This window comes from Saccostrea echinata, unplaced genomic scaffold (assembly GCF_033153115.1).
Source record: "Saccostrea echinata isolate AGI-Se365-2 ecotype Australia unplaced genomic scaffold, CSIRO_AGI_Sech_v1 ptg000023l, whole genome shotgun sequence".
Taxonomy (NCBI): Eukaryota; Metazoa; Mollusca; class Bivalvia; order Ostreida; family Ostreidae; genus Saccostrea; species Saccostrea echinata.
The window spans coordinates 6,286,292-6,299,356 of NW_026889772.1; the positions used below are offsets into that span (position 1 = coordinate 6,286,292).

Here is a 13,065-nt window from a genome sequence, read left to right on the forward strand (position 1 = left end):
ATAACTATATCTGATATAGATTGTCACCCTGTAATAACTATCTCTGATATAGAATGTCACCCTATAATAACTATATCTGATAAAGAATGACACCCTATAATAACTATATCTGATATAGAATGTCACCCTATAATAACTATATCTGATATAGATTGTCACCCTGTAATAACTATATCTGATATAGAATGTCACCCTATAATAACTATATCTGATAAAGAATGACACCCTATAATAACTATATCTGATATAGAATGTCACCCTATAATATCTATATCTGATATAGATTGTCACCCTGTAATAACTATATCTGATATAGAATGTCACCCTATAATAACTATATCTGATATAGAATGACACCCTGTAATAACTATATCTGATATAGAATGACACCCTATAATAACTATATCTGATATAGATTGTCACCCTATAATAACTATATCTGATATAGAATGACACCCTGTAATAACTATATCTGATATAGAATGACACCCTATAATAACTATATCTGATATAGAATGTCACCCTATAATAACTATATCTGATATAGATTGTCACCCTGTAATAACTATATCTGATATAGAATGACACCCTGTAATAACTATATCTGATATAGAATGACACCCTGTAATAACTATATCTGATATAGAATGACACCCTGTAATAACTATCTCTGATATAGAATGACACCCTATAATAACTATATCTGATATAGAATGACACCCTGTAATAACTATCTCTGATATAGAATGACACCCTATAATAACTATATCTGATATAGATTGTCACCCTGTAATAACTATATCTGATATAGAATGTCACCCTGTAATAACTATATCTGATATAGAATGACACCCTGTAATAACTATATCTGATATAGATTGTCACCCTGTAATAACTATCTCTGATATAGAATGTCACCCTATGATAACTATATCTGATATAGAATGACACCCTGTAATAACTATATCTGATATAGAATGACACCCTATAATAACTATATCTGATATAGATTGTCACCCTGTAATAACTATATCTGATATAGAATGACACCCTGTAATAACTATATCTGATAAAGAATGTCACCCTATAATAACTATATCTGATATAGATTGTCACCCTGTAATAACTATATCTGATATAGAATGACACCCTATAATAACTATATCTGATATAGAATGACACCCTATAATAACTATATCTGATATAGATTGTCATCCTGTAATAACTATCTCTGATATAGAATGACACCCTATAATAACTATATCTGATATAGATTGTCACCCTGTAATAACTATATCTGATATAGAATGACACCCTGTAATAACTATATCTGATAAAGAATGTCACCCTATAATAACTATATCTGATATAGAATGACACCCTATAATAACTATATCTGATATAGATTGTCACCCTGTAATAACTATCTCTGATATAGAATGTCACCCTATAATAACTATATCTGATATAGAATGACACCCTAATAACTATATCTGATATAGAATGACACCCTATAATAACTATATCTGATATAGAATGTCACCCTATAATAACTATATCTGATATAGATTGTCACCCTGTAATAACTATCTCTGATATAGAATGTCACCCTATAATAACTATATCTGATATAGAATGACACCCTATAATAACTATATCTGATATAGAATGACACCCTATAATAACTATATCTGATATAGATTGTCACCCTGTAATAACTATCTCTGATATAGAATGTCACCCTATAATAACTATATCTGATAAAGAATGACACCCTGATAACTATGATATAGAATGTAACCTTATAATAACTATATCTGATAAAGAATGTCACCTTATTAACAATATATATGATATAGCGTATCACTATAATAATTATACCTGTTAAAAAGGAAATCATTAACATTTTGTATTAGCAACAGACTGTAGTCCATGTATATAAGACTCTAGATGTTTGAAATGTTCACCTACTTGTTTACTGAAAGTAATTACATCTCCAGTAAAAAGAAATGACATCCTCAGTAGAGAGACTTGTGTACGTATAGAATGAAAAAGGTGAAGATAACAAACAGTGATCGATCTCAAAAAATCTATAAATAATACAATTCTGTGAAGAGGGCATACAACATGGACCCCTGGAAATTCCAGAGGTGGGATCAGGTGCCTAGGAGGAGTAATCATCCCCTATTGACAACCGCCATGATCCCAAAATATTGATCAGGTAGACGGAACATTCCGTAGTTGAATTCAGTATAAAAACAAAGGCCTGACAATAGAAATATCTTTTACATTGAAGAGTTTTTAATGCATAAAAATGTTATGAACATCAAACTTATTTACTTTATGTGTCTGTCACAGAAACAACACAAGGTGTTTAAAGATTGTACAGACAAAGAAATTAACCTGTTGAAGGATGAAATTCGGAAATTAGAGGTGAGAGTATCTGAAAAGCCCATTCCTTAGCCAAAATAAAAGGAGACCATTTTACATTTACATTCAATAGAGGTAAAATATTTCTTCCTATGAAAGGATTAAACATAGCTAATATTGAACTACACATATGGTAACATTCTTGATAGATGTGGTTTATTATTAAAGGCAAAAATTTTATATGATATAGAATGTTGATATAATCTGACAGCTGAGAAACTGGACATACCAATGTTGTGGATTTAATTTAAGGTTGTGAAATACAAGCTGGAGAAAGATGTCACAGAACAGGAAAGAAAGCTACATCTTCATGTCCAATCTTCAGAGCAGCATCTGAATCAACTGACAGAAACAGAAGAGAGTTTCAAGTCCCTCTACACTCAATGTAAACAGCTGAGCGAGGCACAGGCACAGCTAGAGGAGAGTGGTGAGTTAACAGTAAAGTAACAAAATATCTCTATTGTTAGAGTAGTAACAAAATATCTGTATTGTTACTTTGAGTAGTAACAAAATATCTCTATTGTTACTTAGAGAAGTAACAAAATATCTCTATTGTTACTTAGAGAAGTAACAAAATATCTCTATTGTTACTTAGAGAAGTAACAAAATATCTGTACTGTTACTTACAGAAGTAACAAAATATCTCTACTGTTACTTAGAGTAGTAACAAAATATCCCTTCTGTTACTGAATATCTCTACTGTTACTTAGAGTAGTAACAAAATATCTCTACTGTTACTTAGAGTAGTAACAAAATATCTCTATTGTTACTTAGAGTAGTAACAAAATACTATTGGTTTATATAGTAGGTGTCACACTAATAGAATGTCTCACTAAATAACAGAATGTCTCACTAAATAACAGAATGTCTCTACTGCTTTAAAAAGTAGGTGTGGCACAAAATAACAGAATATCTCTACTGCTTTATAAAGTAGGTGTCACACTAAATGGATACTTTGAAAAGCATTCCCATGTTCTAAGAAAGGATAAAATTGCAAATTTTTAACATCTTGGCAGAAAGTTGGAGGGGATATAATAGCTTGTGTTTGTGTGGGTGATTGTGTGTGTGTGTGTGATATAGAAATTGATGTGCTCTTGTGCAAGGGGATGCTCCGCTTTGCGGCGCCCTTGTAAAGTAATTTTATTTTGGCGCTTCATCAAAAGCCACTTGAAAAAGGATATTGGTGCTAAAAGATTACAATTTCATGGTATTTAAGTCCATAAGTTATACTGGTGTTTCTATTACTAGAATTATGTAGGATTTTCCCTCCAGATTTTCATAAGGTTCTTAATTGTTCAATGAGTGAAAGGACTAAATACTTTTCTCCGAAAGCTCATGAATGGTGGATGATTGCATCACAAAATCTTTTAATCCTTACAGTTCATTCATAAAAGAAAAAAATCTCATCAATATTTATATTGAATTTATTTCAGAAACAAACATAACAACAAGAAAGGTACTTTTAGAAGTTAACCATCAACAAATGCATAACTAACACCTTAACCATAGCTTGTGTCCAAATAACTACATAACAGAGGACACCACTGGTTTTAGAGATCAGCAATATGTTGATCCTAAAAGTTAAAAAATCTAACATCAGATTTGCATGATGTCTTCATATAACAAGTTATAACAATAAATATTTCTAAAACTTAACAAAGAATGTAAATAAATTTATAATGTAATTGTCTAGGATGATATAACAATGGAATGGTAACTGAGGGTGATATGGAATGGGGAACAAGGCCAGTTGGTTTTAAATTAGGCTTTTTGTTAACCTGTTACTAACATGTTATAACAAAGAGAAAGCATGATGGCACACAAGGTCTTATTTCATAATGTTCAAGGTAACAGTGAAATAGAATGAAAACTCTTTGTGATTTTGGCTAAAGATCAAAAACTTACAGAGGGCAGTGATAACATTTAGTATTCTGGAAGACATACAATGCTTTAAAAGAACGGTTTTCTTTTGGAAGAAGGCATTTAAATAAATTTAAATGTAAATATAAAAAATTCTTTGTGTTACAATGTAAACCTTGCAGGTCTTTTATACAGTGAAATATATACACAATTTTAAAGTTACTCTCTGCTTAATAATCTGGCATCAATACAAGTCATTCCAATTATATACAGACACACGCATGCGGGTTTTAATCATCTATGAAAATTAATGCAGTTTTTGTAATGCATTATAAGCTCCTCTTATTCATAATTAAAATATTTAATTAAATGAAGACTATATAACTTGGCACAGTTTGCAATTATAAAAATTAATATATGAAATTTTTTTTTAAAAAAGTTGTAAAAATATTTTGATTATTTACGTAAATGTAATTTAATAACCTGTTGTAAAATATAATAATAATTAAATAAAAGTAACAATAAAATATTTACATTCGCTTGTTTTGTAGGATTTGATTGTTTAGCTCTGATAAAGCCTAGCTTCACTATACATGTAATTGTTGTATATGTTGTAATTGTGGGTGATTCTTGTTGCTGATTGGCCAGCCTCACTGTAAGTGTCCGTGGTCTCAGTATTAAATCCTTCTTCCTCCTCGCTATCTTCCTGGGGGTCCGAGTTAGAAGAGGACCCCGTGTCACTATTCCCTGAAAAGTCAGAAGATTCAGAGTGCTCTCGTGCCCTGTCCATAGTCCTTAAACCCAAACATGAACTTAGCATAGGCATGGACAGCAAACTCTGACGAACCCCTTCTCGAACTTTTTCACGAATTTCTTGGTCCATATTTTTGCGTATTTTTTCGTTTTCCCTCCTGAGCTTTTCCACTTCTTCCTTCAGGTAACTCATTTCTTCAGCTTTCTCATCAAGTTCACCGTTTTTAGCTTTGACTAATTTGGCACATAAGGCTTTGGCATCTTTGATTTCTTTTTCCTTTTTGTCACAGTAATCTTTAACAATATCCTGGAAATGTCGGGTTTCACAGCCAGTAAAAGTGTCCCTACAGTCCTCAATTGTTTTCATGAAGACGTTCATTCCTTCCACTAGTTTTTGGTGTCCTTTTGGATATTGCTGCTTGTGACATGTACCATAGAGAACAGCGTATCCCCTCTTAAACAGAATTTCACTGATTGGGTGAAGTTGATTACAATTACTGTTCTTTATTTTGTTTTCTTCCTGCTCTTGCCTCGAGCGATAATATCGCACTTTCTTATTTAGTTTTTTAACAATAAAAATGTTTCGTGTCTCTAACAAGAGGGCATCTGTCATAACCTGAAGTGGCTGTTCTCGGTGTTGTAAGATCTGTATGAGCTTCTTGATCTTTTGTGAGGATGCCCCATGAATCTGAAAAAGAAGTTACCTCATCAATTTCAAAACTGGCATGCATAATTGACAATTTTACAAAAACCATGAGTAGAAAATATTTTTTTCAAAAAGTTTATTTTTAATTAATTCAATCAATTTAGCCTAAGTAGCAATAACTAATAATTTATGCCAAGGGAAAGATTTCAAATACTTACTGACAAGTCATGTTTTTCAGTTTTGTTGATCTTATTATGTTGCAGTAAGTGCCTAAGAATGCGATCTGTTATAACCATGTGGCTCTGCAAATCATTCCTCAAGTTATGTAATGCCTGTTTCTCTGCAGAATCCATCTTCAGAATATTCTCTCTGCTTGAAAGGAAAATCAAATGTCTGAAACTCTTTCATGTAATTTTTCAAAGTTTCTCCCAGAATAAACCTGTGATCCTATGTAACGAAAGATTACCAGTATCAGTCTTGAAACAAAAGACGATAACCTGGTGCCAAGCTATGAGTCATCCAAGTATTGAAATTTAAAAAGACAGTAGCCTACCACCCAAACTGAGTTGGTCTACTTGTTTTTCCCTTGATCTGCAGGATTGAGTTATTGAGAAGCAGGCCCAAAAACCCCCTATTTATTTTATGATTGCACATATCCCCTTTCTCTACTCTTTTATAAAGAGAACCAATGTCTTGTTTCTCACAGGTTCACGGTGATTTCTACCAATTTATCAATTTTTGCATTATGGGTATTTTTTTATTGAAAATTTTTCCTGCAATTTTAGGAAAAAATATTCTTTATTTAGTATACCTTTTTTATTGCACACCAAAAAAAAAATGAGAGCCCAATACAGGCCATTCCTTCATCTAAGATCTGGTATCGAATATTTTTGATGCATTTAGTCCATTAACTTAAATGATTATTTACAATTTTTTTTTCCCACCAGAAAAGTGAAAAAGTAGCTCTGACAATTTGAATTATAATCCCTGCTAAATGGAGAGAGTATCAAACAACAACAAATGAAAATACATTAAATTTTAACAAAGTAAGCCATGGACTAGACCCTCATCCTAAATTTCTCATTTTTTAAATAAGTTAATTGATCAGTAAAAAAAAATCATCTGTTATTGAAAAATATGATTGAGATATAGGGCCACACATTTGTTATAGAATTCTTCGCAGCAAATGGAAACATTTCAGATAAGAACGGTATTGGGAAATGTTTTTGTTAACTTTTAAAAATCAGCCCAAAATGTCTCCAACATTTGGTCCCAATAGTATTCTTAACACACCCTTTTCTTTTAGACATGAAAAATATGACTCTGTCACTGCTTGATAAGGATATACATACATTTATTGTTTCAATATCATTTGCAATATCTTGGACTATATATTTGCTGTTCAAACATTAAATTAAAAAAAATATATCACATGAGGTTAAGAAGTGCTTAATTCTTTTTTTACGTTAACAAAAAAACTTTCTGTCTACATGAAAATGTAGATGTCTGTGAAGCTGTTAGTATCAATCAAAATAAACTCAGAATTAAATAAATGCATTAAGACTAAAAGTATCTTGTGAAGTATAGATCCAGTCAGAAGGAATGTTATAGCACTATTTTTTCAGAAAGATAAGTAATTTATAAACGGCACTGTTTTAAAAAGTCATGTAAATTATTTTGTAAAAACTTACCATTAATTTTGGTTATTCTCAGAAGCCAAATACAGCTGGCTTTTGGGTAGTTACACTATAAATCCTCTCTAATTGTAGCCCTTTACCTTAGTGCTAAGTCACAAGTGCTGTACACTTGTATTTTAATCCAATTGACGTCACACAGACAGGGAATCGTAGTAAATTAAATGTATATATGTTACCTACTGGGATTTAAAATAATTGATGAGATTTTTATAGGGTGCAAGATTAGAGCAGATTCTTATCTGCTTGCTGATCTTTTTTTAAAAAAAAGATTTTTGTTAAATCACTGCATTTTTAAATTTATTTTAAGGGGTTTTCTTCATGTTTGGTATGTACACTGTATTCCTGCAATGGATTTTATGTTTTAGGGACAATAAATGATTTTTAACCTTTTCTCTCCTATGTTTATAATGAATCTAATATTTTTATTCTAATATTATTCGATCATTTTGGAATGATATGACTGGATGAAATCATGTTTATTATTTTCCTTCAGTAAAGACTTCGGTACAATGCACAGGGATTGAAATGAGCTACAAAGATTAATACTTAATCGTTAATCAGTGGAAGATCCAGAAGCTCGGGAAGGGAGGGGGGGGGGGGGGTTGAAGCCTGATGGACCATAAATTTTCTACAAGTTCTATATTGTAAATGGACTACTGAGCTTGAGTTCAGACTTATATAATTGAAGTATACTGTATAGAGGCAATGATTTTTTTGTTTTTGTTTTATTTTGTTTTTTGTTTTGTTTGAAAGATATATGGCATCAGTTGAAGTGACAGAAGTCCCTCAGTTGCAAATGGACTAAAATTGCATTTTGTTATTTTAAAGGTTAAACATAATCATACAGGAATGGAAGCAGTATGTATTATACATGATAGACTTATTAATAATAAGATAATAAGTGCAGGAATCTATTAATGTACATTACATGAGAGCTTTTGCAGGTTTAGAAGTTTTTTCCTGTAGCTTGTATATTTTTTATCACATTTATTTTATCACACATCAAAGTTATTCTTGGTGTATGAAGAGTCCTGCTGCTATTCTTGGAATACAAATCTTCTTCCTAGTTTTCTTGTTAACATTCAACCCAGTGAGTTGGCGGTATATAAAGAATTTCTTAATTGTACAATCTGTTTCATTTTCAAAAAATAAAAGAACATTTATTTTTAATTGCACAACTTTTTAATAGCTTGACAAAAGCAAATTGATAATAGTATGAAGTATGGTATTGAAATTCAAGATTTATTTCAAAACTCTAATTATGCTGTCAGTTCAGCTAAGATAAAATCAGATTTCACATGCAAGATAGTGTAAGGTAGTTTCAAAATTCCCAAGTCTTTGTCAAATGATAGAATGTCTAGTGAAGAATTTCTCTGGATAACCAACAAATCAAAATCTAAAGGTTTAATTTGAGTTTCTCAGACTGGTATCTGGGCTGATTTGAATTGAATATTTGAATTGGAAGCCAGCAGTATTTACCTAGTTCTTACTTATATGTGTTCGTGTTGGGGGTCTGGGTTTGAACCTCCCCCGAGGAGGGTTAAATACCTGCTTTATTAGTAATTTATTGGCACTCGTCTAAGGATCCCCTCTCACTGTTAAGTTTAATCCATATTTTGTGATATATCTTTAGGTCAGAAGATTGTGTTGCCTGTATTTCTGTCCAAGAGACTATCTTATCACAGTGGGCATTACCAACTTATAAATCCTTAACCTTGAAAAAGAAAATGCAAAATGATAGAGAGAAATCGATAAAAAATTAAACCCAATAGCACAAAAATCAGCCTATCCCTTTCAAATAAGACTCATTATATGCTTAAGTTTGCACATGCATTATCTAATAGCTAAACTTGATGTTTTTATATTGCCATGACAATATTTTAATGTGACAAGATGTTATGTGTTGATTAAGCTGTGACATTTTAGCAGAGTTGTTTTAAAATTGATTTTTTTTTTATTTGTAAACCAGTTTTTAAATAAATAGATAAAATAATGAAGATTATCAATTGATGAGATAAAATGTTGACATCTTTTTGTGAAATGATCATATGTTCCTGTATCACAATAGTTCACAGATCCATGTGCATAAAAATATATGACCAATGGAGACAATAAGATCAAGCTTGTTTATGAAGAAATGGTGTAATCAAGATAATATTTTATTTTGTAACAATTTCCATATAAAGTTAATGTCTGCATGATTTGTCGTTTACTTAGTGCTGTTTGGGTATTCTGTACTATAACATAGTAAGGACATAACACATGAACATACCTCAAACCACAATATAAATCAAAAATTAAACAAGGCATAAATGAGGAAATCTGTAATTGATCTGATGTTCTCGTGGTTTTAACTGTTTTTTGTTGATTTTTTTTAATGGTTCAGACTTTTGCATGCAGTTCTGACATTAAAATCAATGATTTGGAACTCACGATAACTTGCTTTTGTCTCTGTTTAAACGCTCTGTAAGTACTATTGATACCTGTTTATGAGTCATTGCTATGGATTTAAATGCACTGTTACACTTTAAATAAAGCTTTCATTCCATTGATATGCATATTGTGTTTTAGAATTCCTATGGTGTTTTATTTATATTGCTCGTCAAGAGTGTAATAATCCCATATATAAGTTGATAATCTTTTTTAGCTAATGGTGTTATGTAAACTAAGGAGGGTTATATTGGAGGTGATGATGTAAGGGGTCTCAGATTAGTATATTAACACTCTTGTGTGGTGTATTCAATATGCATGAACTGATAGATATGACATGCTGTTGCAATTTGTCATTTGTGAGACCTGAGATTGTTCTCAGATATATTTGACATAGTTGTCCTTAGTACCAGTAATATCATATGCAAGAAGTGAAAGTACCAGTAAAGGGAAGGATTGAAACTTAACATTTACTTAACATATTTATGTTTACCCTCCCTGAAAAAAAGAAATAAATGAGACACTTTTTGCAAGCTTTTTCTTGCATTTTTAAAATGCAATTAGTCACATTTTATCTGTATTGAATATCATTTCTGTATTGAATATTATTTCCCCCACAATGTATTAATCTCAATCTCACAAAGTAGTGCATTCTGTTTGAGCTTAATGGCTTTACCCTGTTTTAAGCCATGTTAATCCCCTCTAGATGAGGGGGTCTTTTTTCTGTTCTTTGTCCCCTTTACTTACTTTGGCATTGTAGGTAAAGGTCTATTAACAGTGGTGGTCAGTTATTGACTTTGGCACCGACTCAAAATGGTAGAACCCATTTCTGAACAGGAATGTTCTTGCAAATGTATAGCAAAAGAGAAGGACATTGAGAAAAAAAAATCACACAATCTTCAATAACTTTATTAATAACAAATTTAACAAATTTTTAACTAATCTAATAAACTTAACAAAAACACAACAGTTTTCTAACTAAGATTCACTACAAAGTTTGATCTAATTTTGATAAATTTTTGTGTCACTGTACATATGGTTGTTGTAGATGTTGTAGTTATGGACAATTTTTGATCCTTTTTGAGTCGTGGAAGTTGTCATTTTATTTGATGCAGGAACATCACTGTCAGACTCACAATCAGACTCAGAGTCCGAAAGAGAATGTTCCTGAGGCTCGGGGCGTTTTACAGGGGAACGCTGCCGTAATTTCCTGTCCAAAATGTCTTCCTCGGTTTCGACATAAGGAACTGGATCTGTGGGAGACAGACGGGGAAGCATAAGAAGGCGATCTACATTCTCCTGTACTTTGGTTTTGATTTCTATTCCCATTTTCTTCCGCATGGATTCATTCTCAACTTTCAGCTTCATAAGTTCATCTTGTAAGTCTTTGATGTTCTTCTGTTTTTCTTCCAGGTCACTGTTTTTGCTTTTCACAAGTTTGGCACACACCAGTTTTGCATTTTCAATTTCCTGGTGCTTCTTTTCTTTGTACTCGGCAATAATTTCTTGAAAACTTTGTCTCTCGCTGGAAGGCTCCAAACTCTGTCGACATTTAGTGATATCGCCAACAAATTTGTTAATGTCTTCCACGAGAGCTTGGTGGCTTGTCCCTGCTGTAACTTTTCTGGATTCTCCATATATTGTTAAATATCCACGTGTGTAAAGAATATCTGCCACATCATCTAACTGTCCAAAATAAGAGGATGTCTGGTTTTCCTGAGCTTGGAGGCGTTTACGGCAGAACCGAACTTTCTTCCTCAGTTTCTGAACAATGTAGTCATTTTTCACATCAAGAAGAAGTGTCTCGGTTAGAGTTTTCAAAGGCTCCTTTCGATTTTTCATGATTTGCAATATTCTTTTTACTCTTTGGCAGTTGGCACCCAGTCTCTGAAAAAAATCAAGGTCAAGAATTAGAAATTTCTTTTCAAATATTAAACATAGTTATTGATTGAATGTTAAAAGAAAAAAAGGAACTGTAAGATTTTGTTGGCAAACAAAGATACATACTGAGAGTTCATATTTTTCAGCCTTTGTGATTTTTTGGTTCTGTAGGAAGTGAACGAGCATCTTGTCTGTGATTACTGCACAATTCTGTAGTTCCTCTTTAACATTGTGTAGAGCTTGGCGTTCTGCTGGATCCATTTTCTAGTTTCTTGAGAAAGTTCCTGTTTTGGATAAAAAAAAAAATTGATTTTCTTGGTCTTCTTTTACCAAAAATCACACCTTTCCTTTTCTCCTGTGACATTTAAATGATCAAACAAGCTAGAGACACACTAATTTTGGAGTCGCATGACGTAAATCGGGTTAAAGTTGGCAGGAAATCAGTATTTTAGGAGCATGCTTATCACTACTTAAACTTGTAAGATAAATTAAAAATTCAGAGAATGATAGGGCAGTATATTGATACAGTTCTTAAAAAGTGACAGTTAAGAATTCCAGGTGAATTTTGATTTGCTTTCACAGAAACCAGATTTTTTTTGTTGATTGATATTTAATATTTAAAGAATAGTTTCAAATTAAAATTGAAAAAAAATATTGTGTTGCTCTTTATAAAAATGATTTAATAAATACATGTAGTTATAAATTGGTATTTTGTTCTCATGAATTTTTTTTAGCAGGATCATGTACTGAAGACAACTGTCACTAAGCACTATTTTTATCATACAGGACCTTTGTCTAAAAGACTTTTCAACACTGCAAAATTAATCGAATATAATTAGGGTCATGAAAAATAAGTATATGATAAAAGATAAGGAGGACCCTATGTACTTACCCCGAAATCTTAGATGGTCAAGACTGCGAGTGCCGCCCGTCCAATCTTTGTGCCGATAGCTGGGATTTCCCAAGCTCATGTGAACATTACATTAGAACTGTGTCAGTATTTCATTTACTTTATGACGTCAATGACTACCTTGGATTTAAATGACCAAGAATTAAAAGCCTTATGTTGAATGTCCAACCTAGGGATATTTAAATTCTTCTCGTGTTATTACCTTTATTTTGGTGATTGGACGCAGTTCAACTCTTCTGTTGGAGTACTGTCAATAAATTTCTCCTACATTTTAAAGATGTGTATTGGGGTATTGACACTAATATTGTACCCTTTTTGGCAGCCATCTGTCCTTTAATTATCACTTGGACCCCCTCATTCTATGTATTGAGGGAGATTAAGACTTTCTGCTGGGTAAACAAAGATCACTTGAAGTAGTCTTATATTGGGAAGTAGTCCTAAATTTTCCTTTGGAGCGG

At 32.0% G+C, this 13,065-nt stretch overlaps 3 protein-coding genes across 3 annotated transcripts in view; 1 reads left to right on the top strand and 2 right to left on the bottom strand.

The window, feature by feature from the left end:
* Positions 1-13,065, top strand: part of LOC133191632 (interaptin-like) — a 180,650-nt gene that overhangs the window by 6,703 nt on the left and 160,882 nt on the right. Inside the window, exons 5-6 of the mRNA XM_061327377.1 lie at positions 2,359-2,433; positions 2,683-2,857. Coding sequence (XP_061183361.1) covers positions 2,359-2,433; positions 2,683-2,857 — 250 coding nt within the window. The remainder of the gene's footprint in view (positions 1-2,358; positions 2,434-2,682; positions 2,858-13,065) is intronic.
* LOC133191382 (uncharacterized) lies at positions 3,939-6,112 on the bottom strand. Its single transcript, XM_061327135.1, has 2 exons — positions 5,908-6,112; positions 3,939-5,731 (listed from the first exon to the last, which is right to left on the bottom strand). Exons 1-2 carry the CDS (start codon positions 6,040-6,042, stop codon positions 4,853-4,855), a joined length of 1,014 nt encoding a protein of 337 aa, XP_061183119.1. The 5' UTR covers positions 6,043-6,112; the 3' UTR covers positions 3,939-4,852.
* Positions 10,781-11,976, bottom strand: LOC133191383 (uncharacterized). Its single transcript, XM_061327137.1, has 2 exons — positions 11,824-11,976; positions 10,781-11,703 (listed from the first exon to the last, which is right to left on the bottom strand). Exons 1-2 carry the CDS (start codon positions 11,956-11,958, stop codon positions 10,819-10,821), a joined length of 1,020 nt encoding a protein of 339 aa, XP_061183121.1. The 5' UTR covers positions 11,959-11,976; the 3' UTR covers positions 10,781-10,818.